Source organism: Garra rufa, chromosome 12 (assembly GCF_049309525.1).
Source record: "Garra rufa chromosome 12, GarRuf1.0, whole genome shotgun sequence".
Taxonomy (NCBI): domain Eukaryota; kingdom Metazoa; phylum Chordata; class Actinopteri; order Cypriniformes; family Cyprinidae; genus Garra; species Garra rufa.
Genome location: NC_133372.1, coordinates 45,728,925 through 45,752,007, shown reverse-complemented (window position 1 = coordinate 45,752,007; position 23,083 = coordinate 45,728,925). Strand labels below are relative to the sequence as shown.

The 23,083-nt window shown below is 32.9% G+C and overlaps 1 protein-coding gene across 3 annotated transcripts in view; it reads right to left on the bottom strand.

Annotated features, from left to right (window-relative positions):
• Positions 1–23,083, bottom strand: part of ralgapb (Ral GTPase activating protein non-catalytic subunit beta) — a 56,060-nt gene that overhangs the window by 13,825 nt on the left and 19,152 nt on the right. For 2 of the 3 annotated variants that reach the window (XR_012357222.1, XM_073851398.1), the window contains exons 8-21: positions 21,518–21,669; positions 21,207–21,414; positions 15,766–15,967; positions 14,121–14,288; positions 13,920–14,034; positions 13,662–13,809; positions 12,202–12,266; positions 11,922–12,060; positions 6,831–6,964; positions 5,119–5,301; positions 3,415–3,566; positions 3,146–3,333; positions 2,963–3,066; positions 1,058–1,213 (exon numbers count right to left, since the gene is read on the bottom strand). Coding sequence is in view for 2 of the 3 variants with exons in the window: in XM_073851398.1 (XP_073707499.1) it covers positions 1,058–1,213; positions 2,963–3,066; positions 3,146–3,333; positions 3,415–3,566; positions 5,119–5,301; positions 6,831–6,964; positions 11,922–12,060; positions 12,202–12,266; positions 13,662–13,809; positions 13,920–14,034; positions 14,121–14,288; positions 15,766–15,967; positions 21,207–21,414; positions 21,518–21,669 (2,114 nt within the window). In the remaining variant the exon portion in view is untranslated. The remainder of the gene's footprint in view (positions 1–1,057; positions 1,214–2,962; positions 3,067–3,145; positions 3,334–3,414; positions 3,567–5,118; positions 5,302–6,830; positions 6,965–11,921; positions 12,061–12,201; positions 12,267–13,661; positions 13,810–13,919; positions 14,035–14,120; positions 14,289–15,765; positions 15,968–21,206; positions 21,415–21,517; positions 21,670–23,083) is intronic. The other variant, XM_073851399.1, reaches the window with a different exon arrangement.

Sequence of the window (23,083 nt, the reverse complement as noted above, 5' to 3'; positions counted from 1 at the left end):
AAAGGGCACTTAAATTACAGATTTTTGTATGTGGTACGGTTTTTAATACAACACTAAATATTAAAATTTAAATTAATCAGATCACATTTTTTTCTACAGTGCATACAGTATGAAATACTGACTGTTTTAAAGCAGCTTTAAAGTTCTGAACAGGAAAATTGCAGAAACAATAATGCAAACCTCTTCAAATATGAAACAATGTCCAATTATTTTATTTCATACTTAAAAACTTAATAGGCTATTTATTTTCAAACATGTTTACATTAGTGTTATTGTAATATCTCTGAAATAGTTTTATAGCTTTTATTAATATTTAGATTTTTTTTGTAATTTTTATATTTAGTTCTCATTGTAAACTTTAGTTACAGTTTTAGTAATTATTAGCTATATAGTTTAAAAAATATTTCAGTTTTAGCTTTGGTTATTTTAGTACAAGTTAAACTAACTGAAAATGAAAAATGTTAGTTTGGCAAATAGTTGCAATAAAATTTTTTTATATATATATATATTTTATTCCAGTTTTAAGATAATTTTGTTTTTAAGTAAACTTTATCATTTTGGTTTTTAGTTGTATTTAACTATAATACAATAACCCTGGTTTATATGTAAACATTTTTAACATGTTAATTTGGACTAAAACGTGACCGACTTGAAAATGTTGAAATTATTCTTTATTGTTGTTAATTATATTTGTGTACATTTTAATCTCTTTGGGACATTTGCTTATTCAATACATATTTACATTTCAATCTGGACATGCCCAAAAATATCTATATAATGTTTGAAAGTGTTTTAAATCTTTGTTATCATTTATTTGCACTTTAATCAGTTTGAAAGCTTTGCTTACTTTATGCATTTTTATTGTGTACTGTTTTAATGCAATATAATATTTTCCATAGGAAACTTATTAAGAGGACAGCACTTAATTTTTTCTAACTTAACTCAATAGTGTGAGTAATAAAGCTTCAGCAATTATCGTTATATGAAAATTTGATACTATCCACATACAAATGTGTGTGTAATACTAAGGAGTACATAATGTTTTAAAGCTTTTTACCTCCTTATCCACAATGTCATGGAGATCCGGGATGCTCAGGTCGGCTTTCACAAATGGAATCTTATCCACTTCCTCTGGGAACGGCCTGTGCTTGACATTAAACCGAATCCCTACATCGTTTTTGGGAGCCGGTCGGCTTTCAGGAACAAACACTTGCTATAGGACATAAAGAGACGAAGTATAATCAGAACATTACTCATTACACCGCAGTGTATCAGATGTGCTAAAATAAACCCAATATCTGTTTCTAAAGTTTCAAAAAAGTAGTTTTTAGGGGCCAAGGCTGAAATGGTAATCACTCTTGAACCCCTAATTCTACAAAAATGAAACTTAGTACACCTGATTCCTTTTTGAAATTTTGAAAAAGTACAATATTGTTTTTTTGCTACTCCTCCTTGAAAATTGCTCCAATTCTTCCCAAAATGGGCTGTAGCCCCTATTGTATCTGTATGTTGTCATATTATTTTTGTCCAATGTGAGTCTATGGCAGCCATACAGTATGAACGGAACATGGGAAAATGTTGAAATTTGGCACACTTGTAGTGATGGCCATGAATAGTGATCTGACCAAATTTGGGGTCTTTAGAACCAACTCTATAGTGCCACCACTTGTTAAAAAATGTAACATTTAAATGGTAATTACTCTTGAACCCCTAATTCTAGAAAAATGAAACTTAGTACACCTGATTCCTCTCATCATGCTGATCACATTCAATAGCTTACATTAAGACTCCACCCATTACAGTTGCGGCCAATTTGAAAAGTACAGAATTCTGTTTTTTTGCTACTTCTCCTTGAAAATTGATCCAATTCTTCCCAAAATTGGCTCTGATGTTTGGACTGAGCTGCACAGAAATGACAGAACATTTTTTTTACTCATCTTTGTTCAAAAGTTGTCGCATAGTTAACAAAGTTGACCCAATTGGTTCAGAGGCTATATCTTGGCCAAACTTTGATCAATTAAAATGAAATTTGGTAAGCTTAATCAACACCATGCTCTGAGGGTCCATGCCAAAGTTGGGAACAGTGCCACCTATGGGTCGTGAGATATCAAAAATGCACATTTTTGCTTATAACTTTTGAATAGTTAGTCAGAAAATCATTTTATTGGTGTTCATGCTGTGTTTATTGTCATTTGAACTTCTGTTCATTCTAAGTTCATTCTCGCCAACAATTCTGAACTGGCAATTTATGATGTTCATTGAGGGTCTGCTGTGTTTGTTCTTCCTGCTCTGCACTTCACTACGACCCTTTTGTTGGCTTGGCCCTGTAATCGCTGCTTGCAGCTGTATTTATGATTATTTCTGAACTCAGCATCATCGAATTAGATAGCATAAGGCCTTTTTTGCAAATCAGCAGAATTTTCAAGATACAGATCATTCTCATGTGTGACCCTGGACCACAAAACCAGTCTTAAGTCGCTGGGGTATATTTGTAGCAATAGCCTAAAATACATTGTATGGGTCAAAATTACTGTTTTTTCTTTTATGCCAAAAATCATTACGAAAGTAAGTAAAGATCATGTTTCATTAAGATTTTTTGTAAAATTCCTATTGTAAATATATCAAAATGTAATTTCTGATTAGTAATATGCATTGTTAAGAGCTTAATTTGGACAACTTTAAAGGTGATTTTCTCAGTATTTAGATTTTTTTGCACCCTCAGATGCCAGATTTTCCAATAGATGTATCTCGGCCAAATATTGTCCTATCCTAACAAACCATACATCAATAGAAAGCTATTTATCGAGTTTTGTAAAATTTTACCTTATGACTGGTTTTGTGGTCCAGGGTCACATATACTAAATCTGAAAAGCCACATTCTTTTACAGGCCATTTTAATTGATTCTAATTGGCTACTGAAAGCACATCGAAGTTCTGATTGGTGGTTGATGTTGAGTCTTACCTTCTGATTGGCTCTTGCTCCTCGAGGCTGATGGAAGAGCTGCATTGTCCACGCGTGTCTCCCAGACATGCCTCTGATTAACATGGTGACTGAAGGACAGGGGTCTGCTGACACAAATGCATTGATAAGAAACCAGAGTAGTAATGTACTGGAGGAATCAAATGTGAAGCGTGTCGTTCTCACTCTGCTCATTTCCCAGCGGCTGCTCCAGCATGGCGAGAATAACAGAGTTATCCAGGACGAAGTATCTGAAGTTGCTGTGAGACGTGGAGGTGAGTCGGGAGTATTTGATCAGCGTGTCCTCGTTCAGCAGACTGCAGGGCGAAGCGGGGCCGCTGGGAGATGGGAATGCACCCAACACCTGCATTATACTGGAACACAGCAACACAAATCAGACACAGGCTTAAATATCATAGAAGAGAAATCAATGGCGGGTTCTGAAGGACGCTCACCATGATAACGTGGCCTCGGCAGCGTCTTTGACCCTCATAGATGCTGGGTTGTGCTCTTTGTCACCTTTGTACTTCACTTCCTGTTCGCCGGTTTTGGACTTGCTGCCTGAGATGCCGAGCTCAACAATTTCCAACACCTCAATCAGACAATCCTAAAACACAATGCAAATGTATATAATACAAGACTAAGCTCATAAAATGAAACACATTCAATTAAAAATAACAAATGAGTGACCGAAACAACAACAACAAAATGATTTTTTCAGACTTTTAATTCAAAATCTGAAAACACATTCATATTTATGCATTTATACATATGCTGTTCTAAAAAAAAAAACTGTAAAAATCTAGTTAAAAAGTGGTTTTCACAAATTATAAATTTGTATATATGCACTAATATAATATCAAAAGTGACAGTAAACATGTTTATCAGTTACAAAAGATTTGTTTTGTTAAATAAATGCTGTTCATTTTAACTTTCTATACATTAAATAAAATAAAAAAACATTAAAATGTAACACAATTTCCAAATTTTTATTACAAAAATAATGGGCAACACAATTGTTTTCATAATTGGTAATAATCAGAAATGTTTTTAAGCAGCAAATCAGCATATTAGAATGGTTTCTGAAGGATTATGTGACACTAAAGACTGGAGTAATGATGCTGAAAATTCAGCTTTAGTCACATGAATAAATTACATTTGAACAGATATTTACATAGAAAAAAAGCTATTTGAAATTGTAATACTATTTCACAATTTTACCTGTTTTTTTAATTAAATACATGCAGTCTTGGTAAACAGAAAAGACTTAAATCTTACTGACTTCAAACTTGTGAACAGTAGCATATAGCAATAAAAAGCCTACATGTAAATTTGTCCCTGGATCACAAAACCATTAAGTCTTAAGTTGCACAGGTAAATTTGTAGCAATAGCCAAATACACATTGTATGGGTCAAAATAATCCCTTTTTCTTTTATGCCAAAAGTCATTAGGATATTAAGTAAAGATAATGTTCCATTTCCTGTCATAGATATATCAAAACTTAATTTTTGATTAGTAATATGTATAGCTAAGAACTTAATTTTTAACAACAGGTTTTCAAACGTCCTGTTCTAACAAACCATACATCAATGGAGAGCTTGTTTATTCAGTTTTCAGATATGTATAAAGGTAAAAAATGACCCTTATGACTGGTTTTGTGGTCCAGGGTCACATATGTAACATATATGTGGCTACATACAGTGCATGTCAAAACTTAAAAGCTGTAAAATGCACATTTTTAAAAAGATGACATAAATCACTGAAGCAATATTGAATTAAATGTCAACAAATTGTATCAAATCAATCAGAGGCCTCAAATTAAAGTCAAGCAAGAAGCACATGTTAAACTCACTGCTGCTCCTTTTAGGAAGCTGAATAGCCAAATCAAAAGTGGTCTGAAATAATCACTATATATATTGATTTCATCAATACATCTTTTGTGTTTAAGCAGGCTTAGGCAATTACATTTGTCATTGAACTAGATGACATTTGGCAGTACACATAAAGGGGAAGTTAAATTTTGTGAAGTGGCTGTTGATGTGGAAGTTTGAGTATGAATTGCAAGCTTTGTTTATGGCTTTGCTACTAATCGCTGGTGCTCAAGTTTCAGCATTTACAGACTCTAAAGTGGTTAAAGCTGAGGTCAGACGGGCCATACCTTCTCATTGAGCATGTCAGGGTGTTCTGTGAGCCAGACGCACAGGCAGTGGAAAGCAGCAACGATCATGGAGTGCAGATCTCTGGAGTGAAGCGGAGCGGGACGACTGCACTGATACACAATATAACTGCAGACGGAGCTGACGGCACGCTTGCGATCCGACGACTCCACGCTCACCTTCACCTGGACGGAAAAACATAGATGTATTTAATGGAAAGTGCTTCAAAAGTAGAAAAATTAAGATTGTTTTAAATGTTTTGACATGTCATGCCTAGCAAGGCTGCATTTATTTGATCAAAAATGAAGTAAAAATTGTGAAATATTATTAAAATTCATAATAACATTTTTCTATTTGTATATACTGTAAAATGTAATTTATTCCTGTGATGCAAAGCTGAATTTTCAGCATCATTACTCCAGTCTTCAGTGTCACATGATCCTTTAGAAATCATCCTAATATGCTGATTTGCTGCTCAAGAAACATTTTTGAATATTATCAATGTAAAAAAATGATACATATGATTTTTCAGGATTCTTTGATTAATAGAAAGTTCAAAAGAACAGCATTTATTTGAAAAACAAATCTTTTGTAATGTTATTTTGTAATGTGTTGGGTGTAACTAGCTAGTAAGTAATTAGTTACTGTAAATTAATAACTTTTTCCTTGAAAAAGTAGGGATTACACTTTTTTTTGTAATTTCATTCCAGATACTTATGTAACTGAACTTAATACTGTTTTGAAAATAATAACACTTATATACAACACAATAGTGGAATACATGATTTCTATGTACCCTTCTCACTTTGAATACTATTAACTAGTTGGTTATTAGCATGAATATTACTAGGATATTGGCTGTTTATTATTACTTAAAAAGGACATTAATGTCTTATTCTGCAAGACCTAATTTAAAACCCTAAACCTACTCAATTCTTAAACTTAACAACTACATTACCATGCAATAATAAGCAGTAATTAGGAGTATACAGAGGCAAAAGTCATAGTTAATAGTTAGTAAACAGTGAGAATTGCACCCTAATCTAAAAGTGTGACCAGAATTTTTTTACGTAGTTATCTATTATTTATTTAAAACAATTAAAAGAACAATTTCATGTCTATTGTTGTATCATTAACTTGTCTAGGTTGATACAGGATTTAGAAAGTAATTAGTAGGCTAATTCTTTAATTAGTAGGCTAAGTAATTAAATACCATACAGAGTAATTTGTACAGTAATCTAATTACAATGTGGAAGATGTAATCAGTCACTAGTAATCAATTACTTTTTTAGAGTAACGTACCCAACACTAGTTATAAATGTCTTTACTGTCACCTTTGATTAATTTAATGCATCCAAAATAAATAAAAGTTTTTTTTAATATATATTATATTAATGTTTTCAACATTGATAATTAATAATGTTTCTTGAGCAGCAAATCAGCATATTAGAATGATTTCTGAATGATCATGTGACACTGAAGACTGGTGTAATGATGGTAAAATTTCAGGTTTGATCACAGGAATAAATTCTATTTTAACAGATTTTAACACAGAAACTAGTTAATTTAAATTGTAATAATATTTCACAATTTTTACTGTTTACTTCTTTCGAAAATGTATATATATATATATATATATATATATATATATAAAAAGATCCACTAGCTATATTTTTTTTGATATATTAATATAAATCTGATTTTGTTAGTGTACCTTGGCGAGGCCGGCCAGCAGCTCGAGGGCGGCCAGTGAGATGCTCATGTCGAGTCTCCACTGAGAGTTGAGTCTCTGGGTGAGCAGGTGAATGCTGCGGATCAGCAACCCAGCCGCTGTGTCTGTGTGGAGAGCTGGGATATAACACACAGCACGCCACAGACAGCGGGTTAGTAACACACACACACACCAGACGCAAGCCAGGCACAGAGATGCAGTCGTGAGACAGCCATGTGACGGCAAGCGTAAACCATACACATGAACACAGACGAGCACAAGAACACGTTATCGCTCGCTAGTTACAGACACTGATGATCTAGTCCAGCCAAATAACAATAACAAGCCGCGTTAGGCTTCATTTGACATCATGCTTTGAAAATAAAGAAAAGCATTCATTATATAAAACAAAAACTGGTTAAAGACATTTCACACGAGCTGCACTGAAGAAATATCCATTCACATCAGTGTTGTTTTTGACAACCATCTTAGATTTAGTCTTAATCTTAGTCTTTTGGACTAAAATGCTTATTAGTTTTAGTCAAATTTTAGTCAGTTCTACATGTGATAGTTTTAGTCCAATTTTAGTCGACGAAAAGTCAAAAAGGTTTTAGTCTAGTTTTAGTCGACGAAAAGTCAAAAAGGTTTTAGTCTAGTTTTAGTCGACGAAAAGTCAAAAAGGTTTTAGTCTAGATTTAGTCAAAAAAGTGGGAAAAAGTAGTCTTTTAACAAATTAATGTAGGTCTGTAAGTGTTTGGCTGTTGGGTAGTGTCACTTATAAGTTCTGAAAATAGCAGATTTATAGTTCAACACAATGTGAGCTTCCAGATCGACTATTTTCACCAATAATTACAATAATGAAGGAATGTTTTAAAACATAAATAACAAACAAGGATGGAATGCTAAAACGGCTTGCCATACTAGTATGACAAAGAGTATTTAATGCTAAACCGGCTTGCCATACCAGATATATGTTTTAATTGGCATTCACAATAAGCAGAAATGTCATGCATTTTAAACGTCTGACGGACCACCCACTAACATTTTCGTCTATTCTCGTCTCGTCAACGAAAGCTCACACACGTCTCGTCATGTTTTAGTCATCAACGAGCCATTTTTATCTCGTCATCGTCTCGTTATCGTCATGAAAAAAAAGTGGCGTCAACGAAATGATTTCGTCATCGTCATCGTTGACGAAAACAACACTGATTCACATTCATTTGCAGACAGGCATTTAAAACATGCCAGTGATGAAGCATCCTTGCACTGCATTTTAGTAATGTTATTGTAATGTTTTATTGCTTTTTTAGCCTGCTTTGTAATTAGTGATTGACCGATATTGATTTTTTTTAGAACCGATAACGATACCGATTATTTGCATGTTTATGTTGCCCGATAACCGATATGCAGAAGTTATATTTATTTACTGTTATAAAGTAAATGACTGAGTGAAATAAGTCCATACTTACAAATTAGCAGTCTTTCATGCACCCAACACCTTTCATTTTAATCTTCACATTACAACAATAAAAACATTTTATTTATAAAAAGCCTCAGCTGCAACACTAACAAGCGAAACAAATGAAGAATGTCTAACGTTTTCAAATGGAGAAAATAAATAATAAACAGGAATCATATCAACTTCATTTTAAACTACAGTTTTAGTAGGTTTTTAAGCTGTTTAATATAAAGAGTGAAGAATAATTACTAAATAATATTCTCTGGAATACTGGAATATAACAAACAAATTTTTTTTTTAACTGCATTTCTCAAATGGTATGCTATCAGACTTAGTTTTAATGTTTTCGTCATTCTAGATTCTGACAAAGTGCTGTTTTATCTATGCATTTACACAGAACTATACGGTGGCCGAGAGAGCTCAACGCGCTGCAACTTAAGAAAACACATGCAAACAGAACAAAACGACAACAAATAAAAAAAATCTTCTTCATCAGTTTGACAACACAGGCGCTGCAAATCCTCGCAACGCAAACACAAATACAAATACAGAAACGCGCTGCAAACACAAAAAAGTGCTACAAACACAAAAAAGTGCTGCAAACACAAAAAAACGCTGCAAACACAAAAAAACGCTGCAAACACAAAAAAACGCTGCAAACACAAAAAAACGCTGCAAAACACAAAAAAACGCTGCAAAACACAAAAAAACGCTGCAAACACAAAAAAACGCTGCAAACACAAAAAAACGCTGCAAACACAAAAAAACGCTGCAAAACACAAAAAAACGCTGCAAACACAAAAAAACGCTGCAAAACACAAAAAAACGCTGCAAACACAAAAAAACGCTGCAAACACAAAAAAAACGCTGCAAAACACAAAAAAGCGCTGCAAACACAAAAAAACGCTGCAAACACAAAAAAACGCTGCAAACACAAAAAAAGCGCTGCAAACACAAAAAAACGCTGCAAACACAAAAAAAGCGCTGCAAACACAAAAAAACGCTGCAAACACAAAAAAACGCTGCAAACACAAAAAAACGCTGCAAACACAAAAAAACGCTGCAAACACAAAAAAACGCTGCAAACACAAAAAAAACGCTGCAAAACACAAAAAAGCGCTACAAACACAAAAAAACGCTGCAAACACAAAAACGCTGCAAACACAAAAAAAGCGCTGCAAACACAAAAAAAGCGCTGCAAACACAAAAAAACGCTGCAAAACACAAAAAAAGCACTGCAAACACAAAAAAACGCTGCAAACACAAAAAAACGCTGCAAACACAAAAAAACGCTGCAAAACACAAAAAAACGCTGCAAAACACAAAAAAACGCTGCAAACACAAAAAAAACGCTGCAAAACACAAAAAAGCGCTGCAAACACAAAAAAAGCGCTGCAAACACAAAAAAACGCTGCAAACACAAAAAAAGCGCTGCAAACACAAAAAAAGCGCTGCAAACACAAAAAAACGCTGCAAAACACAAAAAAAGCACTGCAAACACAAAAAAACGCTGCAAACACAAAAAAGCGCTGCAAACACAAAAAAGCGCTGCAAACACAAAAAAACGCTGCAAACACAAAAAAACGCTGCAAAACACAAAAAAACGCTGCAAAACACAAAAAAACGCTGCAAAACACAAAAAAAGCACTGCAAACACAAAAAAACGCTGCAAACACAAAAAAGCGCTGCAAACACAAAAAAACGCTGCAAACACAAAAAAAGCGCTGCAAACACAAAAAAGCGCTGCAAACACAAAAAAAGCGCTGCAAACACAAAAAAACGCTGCAAACACAAAAAAACGCTGCAAACACAAAAAAACGCTGCAAACACAAAAAAAACGCTGCAAAACACAAAAAAGCGCTACAAACACAAAAAAACGCTGCAAACACAAAAAAACGCTGCAAACACAAAAAAAGCGCTGCAAACACAAAAAAAGCGCTGCAAACACAAAAAAACGCTGCAAAACACAAAAAAAGCACTGCAAACACAAAAAAACGCTGCAAACACAAAAAAACGCTGCAAACACAAAAAAACGCTGCAAAACACAAAAAAACGCTGCAAAACACAAAAAAACGCTGCAAACACAAAAAAAACGCTGCAAAACACAAAAAAGCGCTGCAAACACAAAAAAAGCGCTGCAAACACAAAAAAACGCTGCAAACACAAAAAAAGCGCTGCAAACACAAAAAAAGCGCTGCAAACACAAAAAAACGCTGCAAAACACAAAAAAAGCACTGCAAACACAAAAAAACGCTGCAAACACAAAAAAGCGCTGCAAACACAAAAAAGCGCTGCAAACACAAAAAAACGCTGCAAACACAAAAAAACGCTGCAAAACACAAAAAAACGCTGCAAAACACAAAAAAACGCTGCAAAACACAAAAAAACGCTGCAAACACAAAAAAACGCTGCAAACACAAAAAAACGCTGCAAACACAAAAAAACGCTGCAAAACACAAAAAAACGCTGCAAACACAAAAAAACGCTGCAAAACACAAAAAAACGCTGCAAACACAAAAAAACGCTGCAAACACAAAAAAAGCGCCATTATTTGGTCAGAGCAGAGGTGTTGTCGCTGAACTAAAAGGTGATACTTCATCTTTATTACCTTTTAGTTCAGCGACAACACCTCTGCTCTGACCAACAGCCACTGAACAAATAATCAGCTCCCAGATGGGTTCGTCACTTTTTGAGGTCCCCCTGAAACATTTCCGTTGTGCTCCGTCTTATTTGCAGCGCTTTTTTTGTGTTTGCAGTGCCTTTTTTGTGTTTGCAGCGCGTTTCCGTTTTTGTGTTTGCGTTGCGAGGATTTGCAGCTCCTGTGTTGTCAAACTGATGAAGATTTTTTTTTTTATTTGTTGTCGTTTTTTTCTGTTTGCATGTGTTTTCTTAAGTTGTAGCGCGTTGAGCTCTCTCGGCCACCGTAGAACTAGACTCAAACTGCAATCGCTCAAGGAAATAATAAATAATTAATTTCCATAGAGTTGTATTTATTTAGTTGTGTATTAGCAAAATAATGGCTATTTAGTAAATGTCAATATAATTTAGGGTGTTTACTTTAATTCATCTTTATTGGGGCAGGACTTGACGGATTATCTTGTACATATCAGGCATTTATGTAACGCATCAAATATGTGCATTAATGGCTGTTATGTTAAATAAAGTTGACTAATTATGGCTCAGCAAGTGCTTTACCTAGGCACACCATTGTTGGCGGCGTTTATCTGTGAATCCGATATTACAAAACCGATATCCGATTATGATAAAATGCTTAAATATTGGGAAAAATATTGGTAAATCGATATATATCGGTCCATCTCTATTTGTAATGTGCCTTTTTATCTTCTTGCACAGCACACTGGTCAACTTTGGTTGTGTTTAATGGTGCTACTGTATATTAAAAAAAAGAAATCGACATCAAAATGCATTATCATCATGCAAGTTCTACAAACATGCTTTAAATCACATTCCTTGGATGCACTTTTGAAATCTTTTTGAGGTTTTACATTTATGCATTCAGCAGACGCTTTTATGCAAAGCGACTTACGAAAGAGGGACAAAAGCAATTCCTCAAAATTAGAGGTTCAAACAACTGATGAACTGGTCGGTTGTGCACAGTGTCCCTCTGGGCTTACCGTAGTCTCTCAGCAGGGCCTGCGCGGGACGTTCGCTGTCTGGAGTCGTAGCCTCTGAGCTGCCTGCGCTAGCGTTGCTGATGCCGCTGTTATTGCGACTGTGGCTCTTAGCCAAAGAATGGCTTCCATCTACACTGCCCTAAACACAGCAAAGGTGCAATGGCATTTATAATTAGTTAATTGTGATTGTGCTTAACCACATATTACCTTGCTGACACTTCACATCTATTTCAAACTCTCTCTATACTCATTTAGTTCATAAATAAATAGAAAATTGTACCACTTCAGCTTGAGCACCAACAGACTCCAGCAGAGCTGAATCCTGGACGATATTCAGCATTGCCGCTGTAAAACGAGACACACATGCAGTTATTATTGACACTTATCACTATTAAATGCGCTTAACTTAGACTAAAGCATAAACTCACAAAAGACAGTGATTATAATAAAATTACATACTTTTATTTATATATAAATATATTTAATATATAAACATAACATTTATCTTAAATACATGTGTGTGTGTGTGTATTTCTATATACATAATAAATATACACAGTACACACACATATATTATGCGCACAACTTTTATTTTGGATGCGATTAATCATGACTATTCATTGCTCAGCATTAAATATAACTTTATATTATATTATATATTATATAATATAACAAGAATAAAAAATAATACATAATTATTATTACTACTACTACTACTACTACTATGTTAATATAATTAGATAATAATATTGTTTATCATTTTATAAATTCATGTAACAATAATGATTATTTATTAATATTGTATGTTTCTAATCTAAGAATATAAAATATTAATACAGTTAATTATTTTTTATACAATAATGCAGTAAAAATAATAATAATAAATAATTACAACAACAACACTCTCAGAACATAATATAAAATATTCATGTGGTTAAAAAGATTTTATAAAACATTGTAATAACAGCATTAATAAAAATAATAATATGATTATTATTGCTACTATTTTATATTCTAATATAATAATATAAAATATTACTATAATAAGCTTTTATAAAAACAAATATTATTCTAATAATAATAATAATAATAATTCTTATTTTATATTCTAATATAATTTTTATGTAAAAATATAAAATATGAAAATAATTACCTTTTATAAAAAAATTGATAATTTTTTTCTAATTTAATAATATTCGATACTAACATAGTTAATTAGCTTCTATAAAATATTGTAATAACAACAGCATTAATAAAAATAATATGGTAATTATTACTACTACTTTATATTATAATACAAAATGCATTACTATAATAGGCTTTTATAAAAAAGTTATAATAATAATAATATTAATTATTATTCTAATAGTAATATTAATAATAATGCTTAATTTCTAAAAATATTAAATTAAAATTAAATATTTTTTATAAAAATAAACATTTTTTCTAATTTAATAATACTAACTACTAACAGTTAATTAGCTCTTATAAAATAATTTAATAATAAATAATAACAATAATGATCATATTAATAATACTTTTTTTTAAAAAATATAATGATTCAAAATAATAAATATTAATTAATTAGCTTAACTAAGGGCTGATGAACATTTCTATACAGGTTTCAGTGTATCAGGTATCAAGGGCTTTTAAAGGGCAGATTTTAGAGCCTAAACTATATGTTTTATAATATTTCACTTGGCAAATCAGTAAATGGACATATTGAAGAGGCAGCTGTACCTAGTATCATCTGTGTATTGATCGGGTCTGTTTCTGTTTGCAGGGCACCGATCAAAATATTGACCAATCGCAGCTTCAGGGACAGGAAGGTGACTGCCTTGTCATGGAGTGAGTTATCATCATTGCTGAATTTCCCTTCCAGCAGAACCTGCAAATGTAATTAGAAAACCAGAGCCGATTCCATCTGTATTTTTATCTCAGAAAATTAAGTTACAGGGAAAATTACAAGATGCTAAACCCAGATCTGAAGCCTTTTACCTCTGATTTTACATTGCCAAAGTGGTGAGGAAGAGGAAGCATAGACAGCAGGATATGGATGGAAGCTCTTCTCAGCTCAGTGGGGTTCACATACGACTTAAACTTGGACAGCTCTCTGTTGGCGCAGAATAAACATTAATAATTGAGCATGTAGATATATTTTGGATCTGATTTCACAGAAATCAGCAAAACATTGCTCACCGATCCGGTAGGATAGTCTCCAGTGCAGATATGAAATAAGGAACCACAACATCGATCCCTTTGAGATCAGAGCAGAACAGAGCCGAAGAGTTCAGGATGATGCTTGCTAGAACCGGCCTGCAAATGAAGTCCGATATCTGAAGACCCTGGATCAGGACCATGTAGAATCTGACAGAAACCACACATAGAGAACAAACCGAGAAATTAGAATCAGATAGAGAGATTCATTTGTTTAGTTACACCAAAGTTAGGAAGAATTAAGATTTTTACTTTTTCTGAAAGAAGTCTTTTTTCAGAAACATTTGATCAAAAATACAGTAAAACTTGAAATATTATTGCAATTTAATATAACTGTTTTCTATATGAATACATGTTAGAATATAATTTATTTTCTTTTGAAAATATTTACATGTGTATATTTATATTAATATAATTAATATTATACATAAACAATTTTTTTTTCTTTAATTTATACATTCATGTGTTTGTGTTTGTATTTATATATGCATAATAAATACACACAGAACAAAACATTATATTATATATAATATACATACTGTAAAAATTGTGAAATATTATTGCAATTTAAAATAGCTGTTTTCTATATGAATGCATCTTAAAATATAATTTATTTTCTTAATTTATTTTATTTACAGGTGTATATTTATATTCATATTTACATTCTAAATAAATATATTCAATATATAAACTAAATTACGTTAATAATAAAAGTTTTATTTTGTATGTGATTAATCACAATTAATTAATCATAAAATATAATATACTAAATTATAACGAGAATATAAAAATATTATTATTATAACTACTATTATTATTATTATGTTAATATAATTTGAATTTAACAGGTAATTATTTTATAAATTATTTATATTTGTATGTTTATAATCTAATAATATAAAATATTAGCAGATAAGTATTTTTTATAATAACAATAATAATAAATAACTAATAACAATAATACAAATCTCTTAGAATATAATGCAAAATATTAATATGGTTAATTAGCTTTTATAAAATATTGTAATAACAACAGCATTCATAAAAATAATATGAGTATTATTACTACTGTTTTATGTTCTAATATAATACAACATATTAAGATTTTTACTGTTTCTAAAAGAAGTCTTTTTTCAGAGATATTTATTTGCTTAAAAATACAGTAAAAACTGAAATATTATTGCAATTTAAAAAAGCTGTTTTCTATATGAACGCATGTTAAAATATAATTTATTTCTGTGATCAAAACTGAATTTTAAGCATCATTACTCTGGTCACATGATCCTTCAGAAATCATTTTAATATGCTGATTTGCTGCTCAAGAAACATTTCTGATTATTAATGTTCAAAACTTTTCAGGATTTTCAGGATTTACAGATGAATAGAAAGTTCAAAAGAACAGCATTTATTTGAAATACAAGTCTTTTGTTTCTTTATAAATGTCATTTTTGGTCAGTTTAATCTGTACTTAGTAAATAAAAGTCATTATTTTTAAACTAATTTCTTTCAAATAAATGCAGGATTGTTCAGCATAAGAGACGTCTTTCAAAAAAATGTATAAATCCTAGTTATTCTAACTTTTGACCAATATTGCGGAGGTGATTTGTTGAGAACAGCTAGTGATTACCTGGACAGGTACACTGGAAGTATCTCCTCTCCAGTCTTCTTACTGCAGAAGATCCTACACAGTGTCCCACACGCTTCGGCTCGACCGGACTCGTAATTATCAGGAAACTCATTGGCGTCGAACATGGGGTTGGACACCATGGTGTCTGTGGACATCTGAGACCCTTTACGTCTCAGTTCAACTCCAGCTTGAGTCGCCAGGGCTGAGAAAGACAGAGAGAGACAGAGACGGGAAGGAGAGACACAAGCGCAAACACTCAGTCACGCTTTCACATGCGAACCGAAGGAGGCCATGACAGGGATTACCGACAAAGAGATCTTCAGAGAGGCAGAGGAGGTCAAAACGGCGAGTCATTTGCTCTAATCTGCTAAATGCGACTATAAGATAAAAAAATAATGCTTTTAAAAAATGTGCAACATAAAAATATTTTAATTGACTAAACTGAATATTAATTTCATTTTTAATATATAACAAAATATTATTACAGCTAATGAGCTTTTATGTAATAATGAAATAATAATTAGACTTATTATTAATATTATTATTACACAAAACTACCTATTTATATAGGTAAAAACCTGCTGTTAAACAGTTTCAGCTTGATCTTTAGGTCAGCAATAATTACTGAATTAATTGCATTAAGTTTTATTACAAAGGTCGAATATGTAGATGCATCAAGACAACTTTAAAATGCATCTAAAAAAATCATTGGAAAATATTGGACATTCTAATTAAATTTGATATTTACAATACAGACCAAAAGTTTGGAATTGTTTGGAGTTTTGAAAGTCTCTTATGTTCACCAATATTGCATTTATTTACTAAGAAAATACAGTAAAAATTGTCAAATATTATTTCAATTTCAAAGAACTGTTTTCTGTGTGAACATATAGCAAAATGTAATTGATTTCTGAGATCAAAGCTGAATTTTCAGCATCACACTAAAGTTAAGACGAATTAAGATTTTTACTGTTTCTGAAAGTCTTTTTCAAAATCAAAAATGCAGTAAAAACTGTAAAAATTCTGAAATATTATTACAATTTAAAATAGCTGTTTTCTATATGAACACGTTAAAATCTAATTTTGTTTTGAAAATATTTACAGGTGTATATGTATAAAATTTATATTATATATAAATATATTCAATATTTAAAAATGTAATTATGTACACAAAAAGTTTTATTTTGGATATAATAATCATATAATATAACATACTAAAATACAGAGAATGTTAAATAATATATAATGATTATGATTATTATTATTACTACTACTATTATCGTTAATATAATTAGAATTTAATATAGTTCATTATTTTATAAATTAATGTAACAATAATAATAATTATTATTATTTATATTTTTGTTTCTAATCTAATATAAAATATTAATACAGTTAATTATTTGAAATAAAATAATGTTGTAATAATCTTAGAATATAATAATGCAAAATATTAATATGGTTAATTAGCGTTTCTAAAATATTGTAATAACAACAGCATTAATAAAAACAATATGATTATTATTACTACTATTTTATATTCTAATATAATACAAAATAAATAACAAAATAAAGCATATATGTGACCCTGGAGCACAAAACCAGTCATAAGTAGCACAGGTATATTTGTTGCAATAGTATACAAAGTATGGATCGAAATTCTCGATTTTTCTTTTATGCCAAAAATCATTATGATAATAAGTTCCATGAAGATATTTTGTAAATTTCCTACCCTAAATATTTTAAAACTTATTTTATGAATAGTAATATGCATTGCTAAGAACTTCATTTGGACAACTTCAAAGGCGATTTTCTCAGTATTTTGATTGTTTTGCACCCTCAGATTCCAGGTTTTCAAGTAGTTGTATCTCAAACAAATATCGTCCTATCCTAACAAACCACACATCAATGCAAAGCTTATTCATTTAGCTTTCAGATGATGTATAAAATCTCAATTTCGAAAAATTGACACTTATGACTGGTTTTGTGGTCCAGGGTCACATATAGTAAAATTTAAATCTGTATTGTTACATGATTCTTCAGAAATCAATCTAATATTCTGATTTGCTGCTTAAAAATATATGATTCCAAACTTCGGATAAAAATACTAAATGAAACTTCTAAAAAGTCACTATGTTTAATCGTTTTTACATACTAGTCATAATTTGTAGCTATAAATATTCAAGTTACAGATTATCCTTCCACAAGAGTTGATTACATTTGTTTCACAGGACATCTGCACAATTTAATTTGCGGTAGGAAGCGAGTGCTAATCTAATAGGATTTTTGGTTCGTTTGTATCTATTTGGAGGAAACGGTCTTGTTCGGATCACGCGAAACGGCACTGCGGTGTCATAACGTTCAACCGCGTTTGTGCGCGAGCGGCTCGAGACAGAACAGAACACGCTATTGGACATCTCCTGGTCAGTCTCCCTGTTATCAGAGCATGTCAGTTGGATTTCATGTCAGACAAACGTTGATTAAAGGCCAATTTCTATAGTCCAGCATCCTAAATTAAGACAATAAGGCACAATATGGCTGAAACGAATTGCACCAACAACCACGACATGCAGAAATATCCATACAAAACATAAAAAGAACCAATGAGGAAATCAATCAAACGCTAACATAAAAAACAAAAGCTTTCAAAAACTGAAAATAAGATTGGTTGGTGTGTTTCTTTGGAGAAGATCAGTTAGTAGAGGTCCTTCAGGAGATGGTATGGGTAGGAACTGGTTTTAATGATGGCGGGTAAGTTGAATCAAGGAGAAGGATCAAGCGCAACAAACATTCTCGGGTCACGTGACGCTCGTAAAACGTCGGCCCACCTCAGGATCCTGAATATTTGTTGCAGTTGAGCCGATGAGATTTGGGCAGCAGTCAAAACACTCCCCGGACCTTTTAACTCAAGCAGTGTATGCGCAAGTCTCTTGCCCCAAGAAAACAAGTACTGCAACAATGGACGAGTGACAGTGTCAACGAAAGAAAACCAAAACAAACTGAAATGAACCAAATAACTGCAACTGGTAAAGCTTGTGTTCCTACTTACAAGATTTATAAGAAAGAAGAATTTGGAAAAATGTTGCTGCAAGATAACAGAGATAAAATGGAAACAAATCAAAGAACAGCAGTAGTAGAGTTCAGTAAACTATTCAGACGTTTCGTTCTGCTTTTTGTGCTTGTAAAGACACAGGGAGACCATTCAAAAGAGTTTCAGTTACCCATCATGCAAAAATTGACAACTGAACAAAAACAATGCAAGGAAACAAAAGATGTACGCAATGCTATAAACAGAATTAACATTTCACTCCATAAAAACAAAACAAAAAAAACACTAGATTATTGACACACATTCTCAACAATTGCCATGAGTGGAAACTCAACCTACTAACCATAGTTTTCAAAGTTAACACATCATAAATCTACTTTCACTTAACATACATGTGAAAACAAGTGATAGACCAATTTCAATGCATTGACTGATATTTGTCTGATAACTCTCATGTCCAATCCAAGATGTAGATGAGTTTGTTTCTTCATTAGATTTGGAGATCACTTGCTCACCGATGGATCCTCTGCAGTGAATGGGTGCCGTCAGAATGAGAGTCCAACCAGCTGATAAAAACATCACAATAATCACTCCAGTGCATCAGTTAACATCTTGAGAAGACAAATCGCGAAACAAATTCATTATTAAGACGCTTTTAACTAAAATAAATAAGAGTCCATAATCCACTTTTTCACCAGAGGAAGTGGATTATGGACTCGGATTTTAGGTAAAAACATCTTAATGATGGCTTTGATGACAGCTTTTGTCTTCTCAAGATGTTAACTGATGGACTGGAGTGATTATTGTGATGTTTTTATCAGCTATTCAGCCTCTCATTCTGACGGCACCCATTCACTGCAGAGGATCCATTGGTCAGCAAGTGATGGGATGCTGCATTTCTCCAAATCGGATGAAGAAACAAACTAATCTACATCTTAGATGGCCTGAGGGTGAGGACATTTTTCTAAAATGTTCATTTTCAGATGAACTATACCTTTAACACAAGTATTTGGGACAAAATCCACTGACAAATTTATCAATGGATAATGCATGTGTTTTTCAGTTTTCAATTTTTTTTTTTGTGAATTCTGACTAAATAATATATAAAATATTATGTTCACTGAACATAAGCAATTCTGCATACATATCATTTATGCATTTGGGAGATGCTTAAATCCAAAGGTATATATTGAATTGAACCCATGATCCTCTGCAGTGAATGGGTGCCGTCAGAATGAGAGACCAAACAGCTGATAAACACATCACAATAATCCACAAGTAATCCATACTTCTCCAGTCAATCAGTTAAAATCTTGAGAAGTTAAAGCTGAAACAAATCCATCTTTAAGATGTTTTCAACTAAAATACGAGTCCAAAATCTATAATAACACTTCCTCCAGTGTAAAAGTCCATCTCCTGTTGTCTTTCACATCAAAATCCACCCACATTTTTGTTTAGAGCTGTTTTGGCTTGTAAACATTTCTCGATTTGTGCAGATTTCTCTCCTGATTCAAACCAGGCCACTTTTTCACTGGAGGAAGCGGATTATGGATTATGGATTTTAGGTAAAAACATCTTAAAGATGGATTTGTTTCTTTTGTCTTCTCAGGACATTAAGTGATGGACTGGAGTGGTGTGGATTACTTGTGGATTATTGCAATGTTTTTATCAGCTGTTTGGACTCTCATTCTGACGGCACCCATTCACTGCAAGCGTATGATGGAATGACACATTTCTACAAAACTGATGAAGAAACGGACGGCCTGAGGGTGAATTTTTAAATTTTTTGGGTGAACTATTCCTTTGGTGTTTACACCAGTTTCAAAATCCATTGACAAATGATCAATGCATAATGCATGTTTTTCAGTTTTCAAAACTGAGTTTTGACCAAATATTGTATAAAATATTGTTTTCACTCCATTTAAACAATTCTGCATACATCTCATTTACATTTGCATATGGAAGACGCTTTAAATCCAAAGCAATTTACATTGCATTCAGTTATACATTTTAATTTGGAATTGAGCCCATTACCTTGGCGTACTGTTTGAGCTACAGGAATACAATTTGCCTAAACTAAAATATAAATGCAATTAAAGGTCTCTATGTGAGGCAAATCAGATCAGGATGTTCAAGTACAAACATTAAAAACCATAACATTAAGCCTCACTAGATTTGCAAGACCTCAAAATTCAGAATAATAGTTGCAAAGGCTCTAAGCTAGATTAAAAGACTGGAAACGAAACCTGAATGTGTTACAATCTTGCAGGTAGGAATATTTTATTAAAGAAAGAAATAAAAACACCCTCAACAGGTAAAATAAGTAGAGAAATGAAAAACAAATGAAAACGGGTGACTGTAGTATTGATTATAGCTTGTATTACAGTCTTACCGGTCATGCTGCTGTCTCTGCTCAGGCCAGAGTGGAGTTTACAGTGAACCAGCGCCGCATCAAACAGCCACTGGCCAAACAGATTCAGCACACTGTTGACCTTTGGCCGGGTCGGAGCCGGAAGCGGCCGCGGCTCGGAGCTCGTCTGGTTTGGGCTGGAGAGAGGGGATGTGGATGACGGCTGGTGCGACACTTTAGTCTGACCAGTCTGTGGAGTGGAGAGTAAATTAATGAGGATTTGTTGGTTTTTCGGAAAGCAATCCATTTTAATTTGTGAAACAGAATAATAAGGCAGTTTTTCATGCTCATACCGTTGAGGCTTTGCTGGTTGTCTTGGCCACAGCGGTGGGGCGGTGCCTGCGGTTGTGAGGGGGTGTAGTGTTGGTTGTAGTTGGGGGCGTCGGCATACTGAGCCGATTGACAGGTGTGGGCGGAGCACTGTCTGACCTGGGCCGGGAAATACCTGACACAAATCAAATGGGTGGAGAAGCAAGAAAACCAAAGAATTAAAACCAATGACCAAACCAAAACAAACACGACGACACATCAGAAATCACGTCTGGACACATATTCAGCCATAAAGCACCTGCCAACATGCCCAACGTTTATTTAATTGCAGGACAATATCTCAGCAGATCCATTTCAGCCCTAAAATATGAGAAAATACAAACTTTTCGGATGTTGCGTCAACAATTTAGACCATTTCAACGCCATCAGCAAGGCCAAACAATTCAGCTCTGTGAAACACAATCACTAAAGAAAAATGTATTTTAAACCCTTTGCTGCACTTTAATGTGTCAAATGAACATGTATATCCATGATGCTTCATGGCAAATACTGATTGGGTCAGTAGTGCAACATTCACCAATTTTAAAGGAATTGTTCACCCAAAAGTTAATTAATTAATCATTTCCATTCCCTCATGTAACTCTAAACCTGTATGACTTTCATTTTATGGAACACCAATAGGTTTTCACTTCAAAGTCATCAGATGCCATTGGTTGATAAAACTGCCAATGGATAATAACTTAAATGCACTGCACAGATACATGGACCTACTTCGATATTTGTTTCCTTATCTATGTCTGTTATTGCATGTAAAAGTGTGGCATAAACATTCTGCTAAACATCTTCTTTTGTGCTCCAGTTAAGGAATGTCACATAGGTAAAACTGACATGATTGGCAGTAAATGATTTTTATTTTTGGGTGAATTATTCCTTTAATCCACATATAATACTCTTGAATTCAAACACAGACGTCCCTCGCATTATGAGCCATCATTTCACTCTTTTCTTCTTGAAATTATAGTTTGAAGAAAAGTTTGCAAATGATACTTAATAAAAAGGCGGGTTAGAAACAGTGTTACTTTTTAATTCTCTTAAAGACTCTCAAAGAACTCTTAAAGGAGAGGTTCACTTCTAGAACAAAAATTTACAGATAATGTACTCACGCCCTTGTCATCCAAGATGTTCACGTCTTTATTTTGTCAGTCATAAAGAAATTATGTTTTTTTTTAAAGGAAAACATTTCAGGACACTTCTATGGTGCCACAAGTTTGAACTTCCAAAATATAGTTTAAATGGAGCTTTAAAGGGCTCTAGACGATCCCAGTCGAGGAAGAAGGCTCTTATCTAGAAATTACAATTTATATATTTTTTTAACCTCAAATGGTCGTCTTATCTAGCTCTGTGTGAACTCTGTATACCGGTTCAAGACAGTTAGGGGGTGCAGAAAAAAAGTTGGAGGAGAAAATGGGATAGGAGTTTTTCGACAACTGTCTTGAACCAAAATACACTGAGTTCACGCAGAACTAGACAAGATGAGCATTTGAGGTTAAAAAGTATATAAATTGTAATTTTTTTTTGGTAAGACCCTT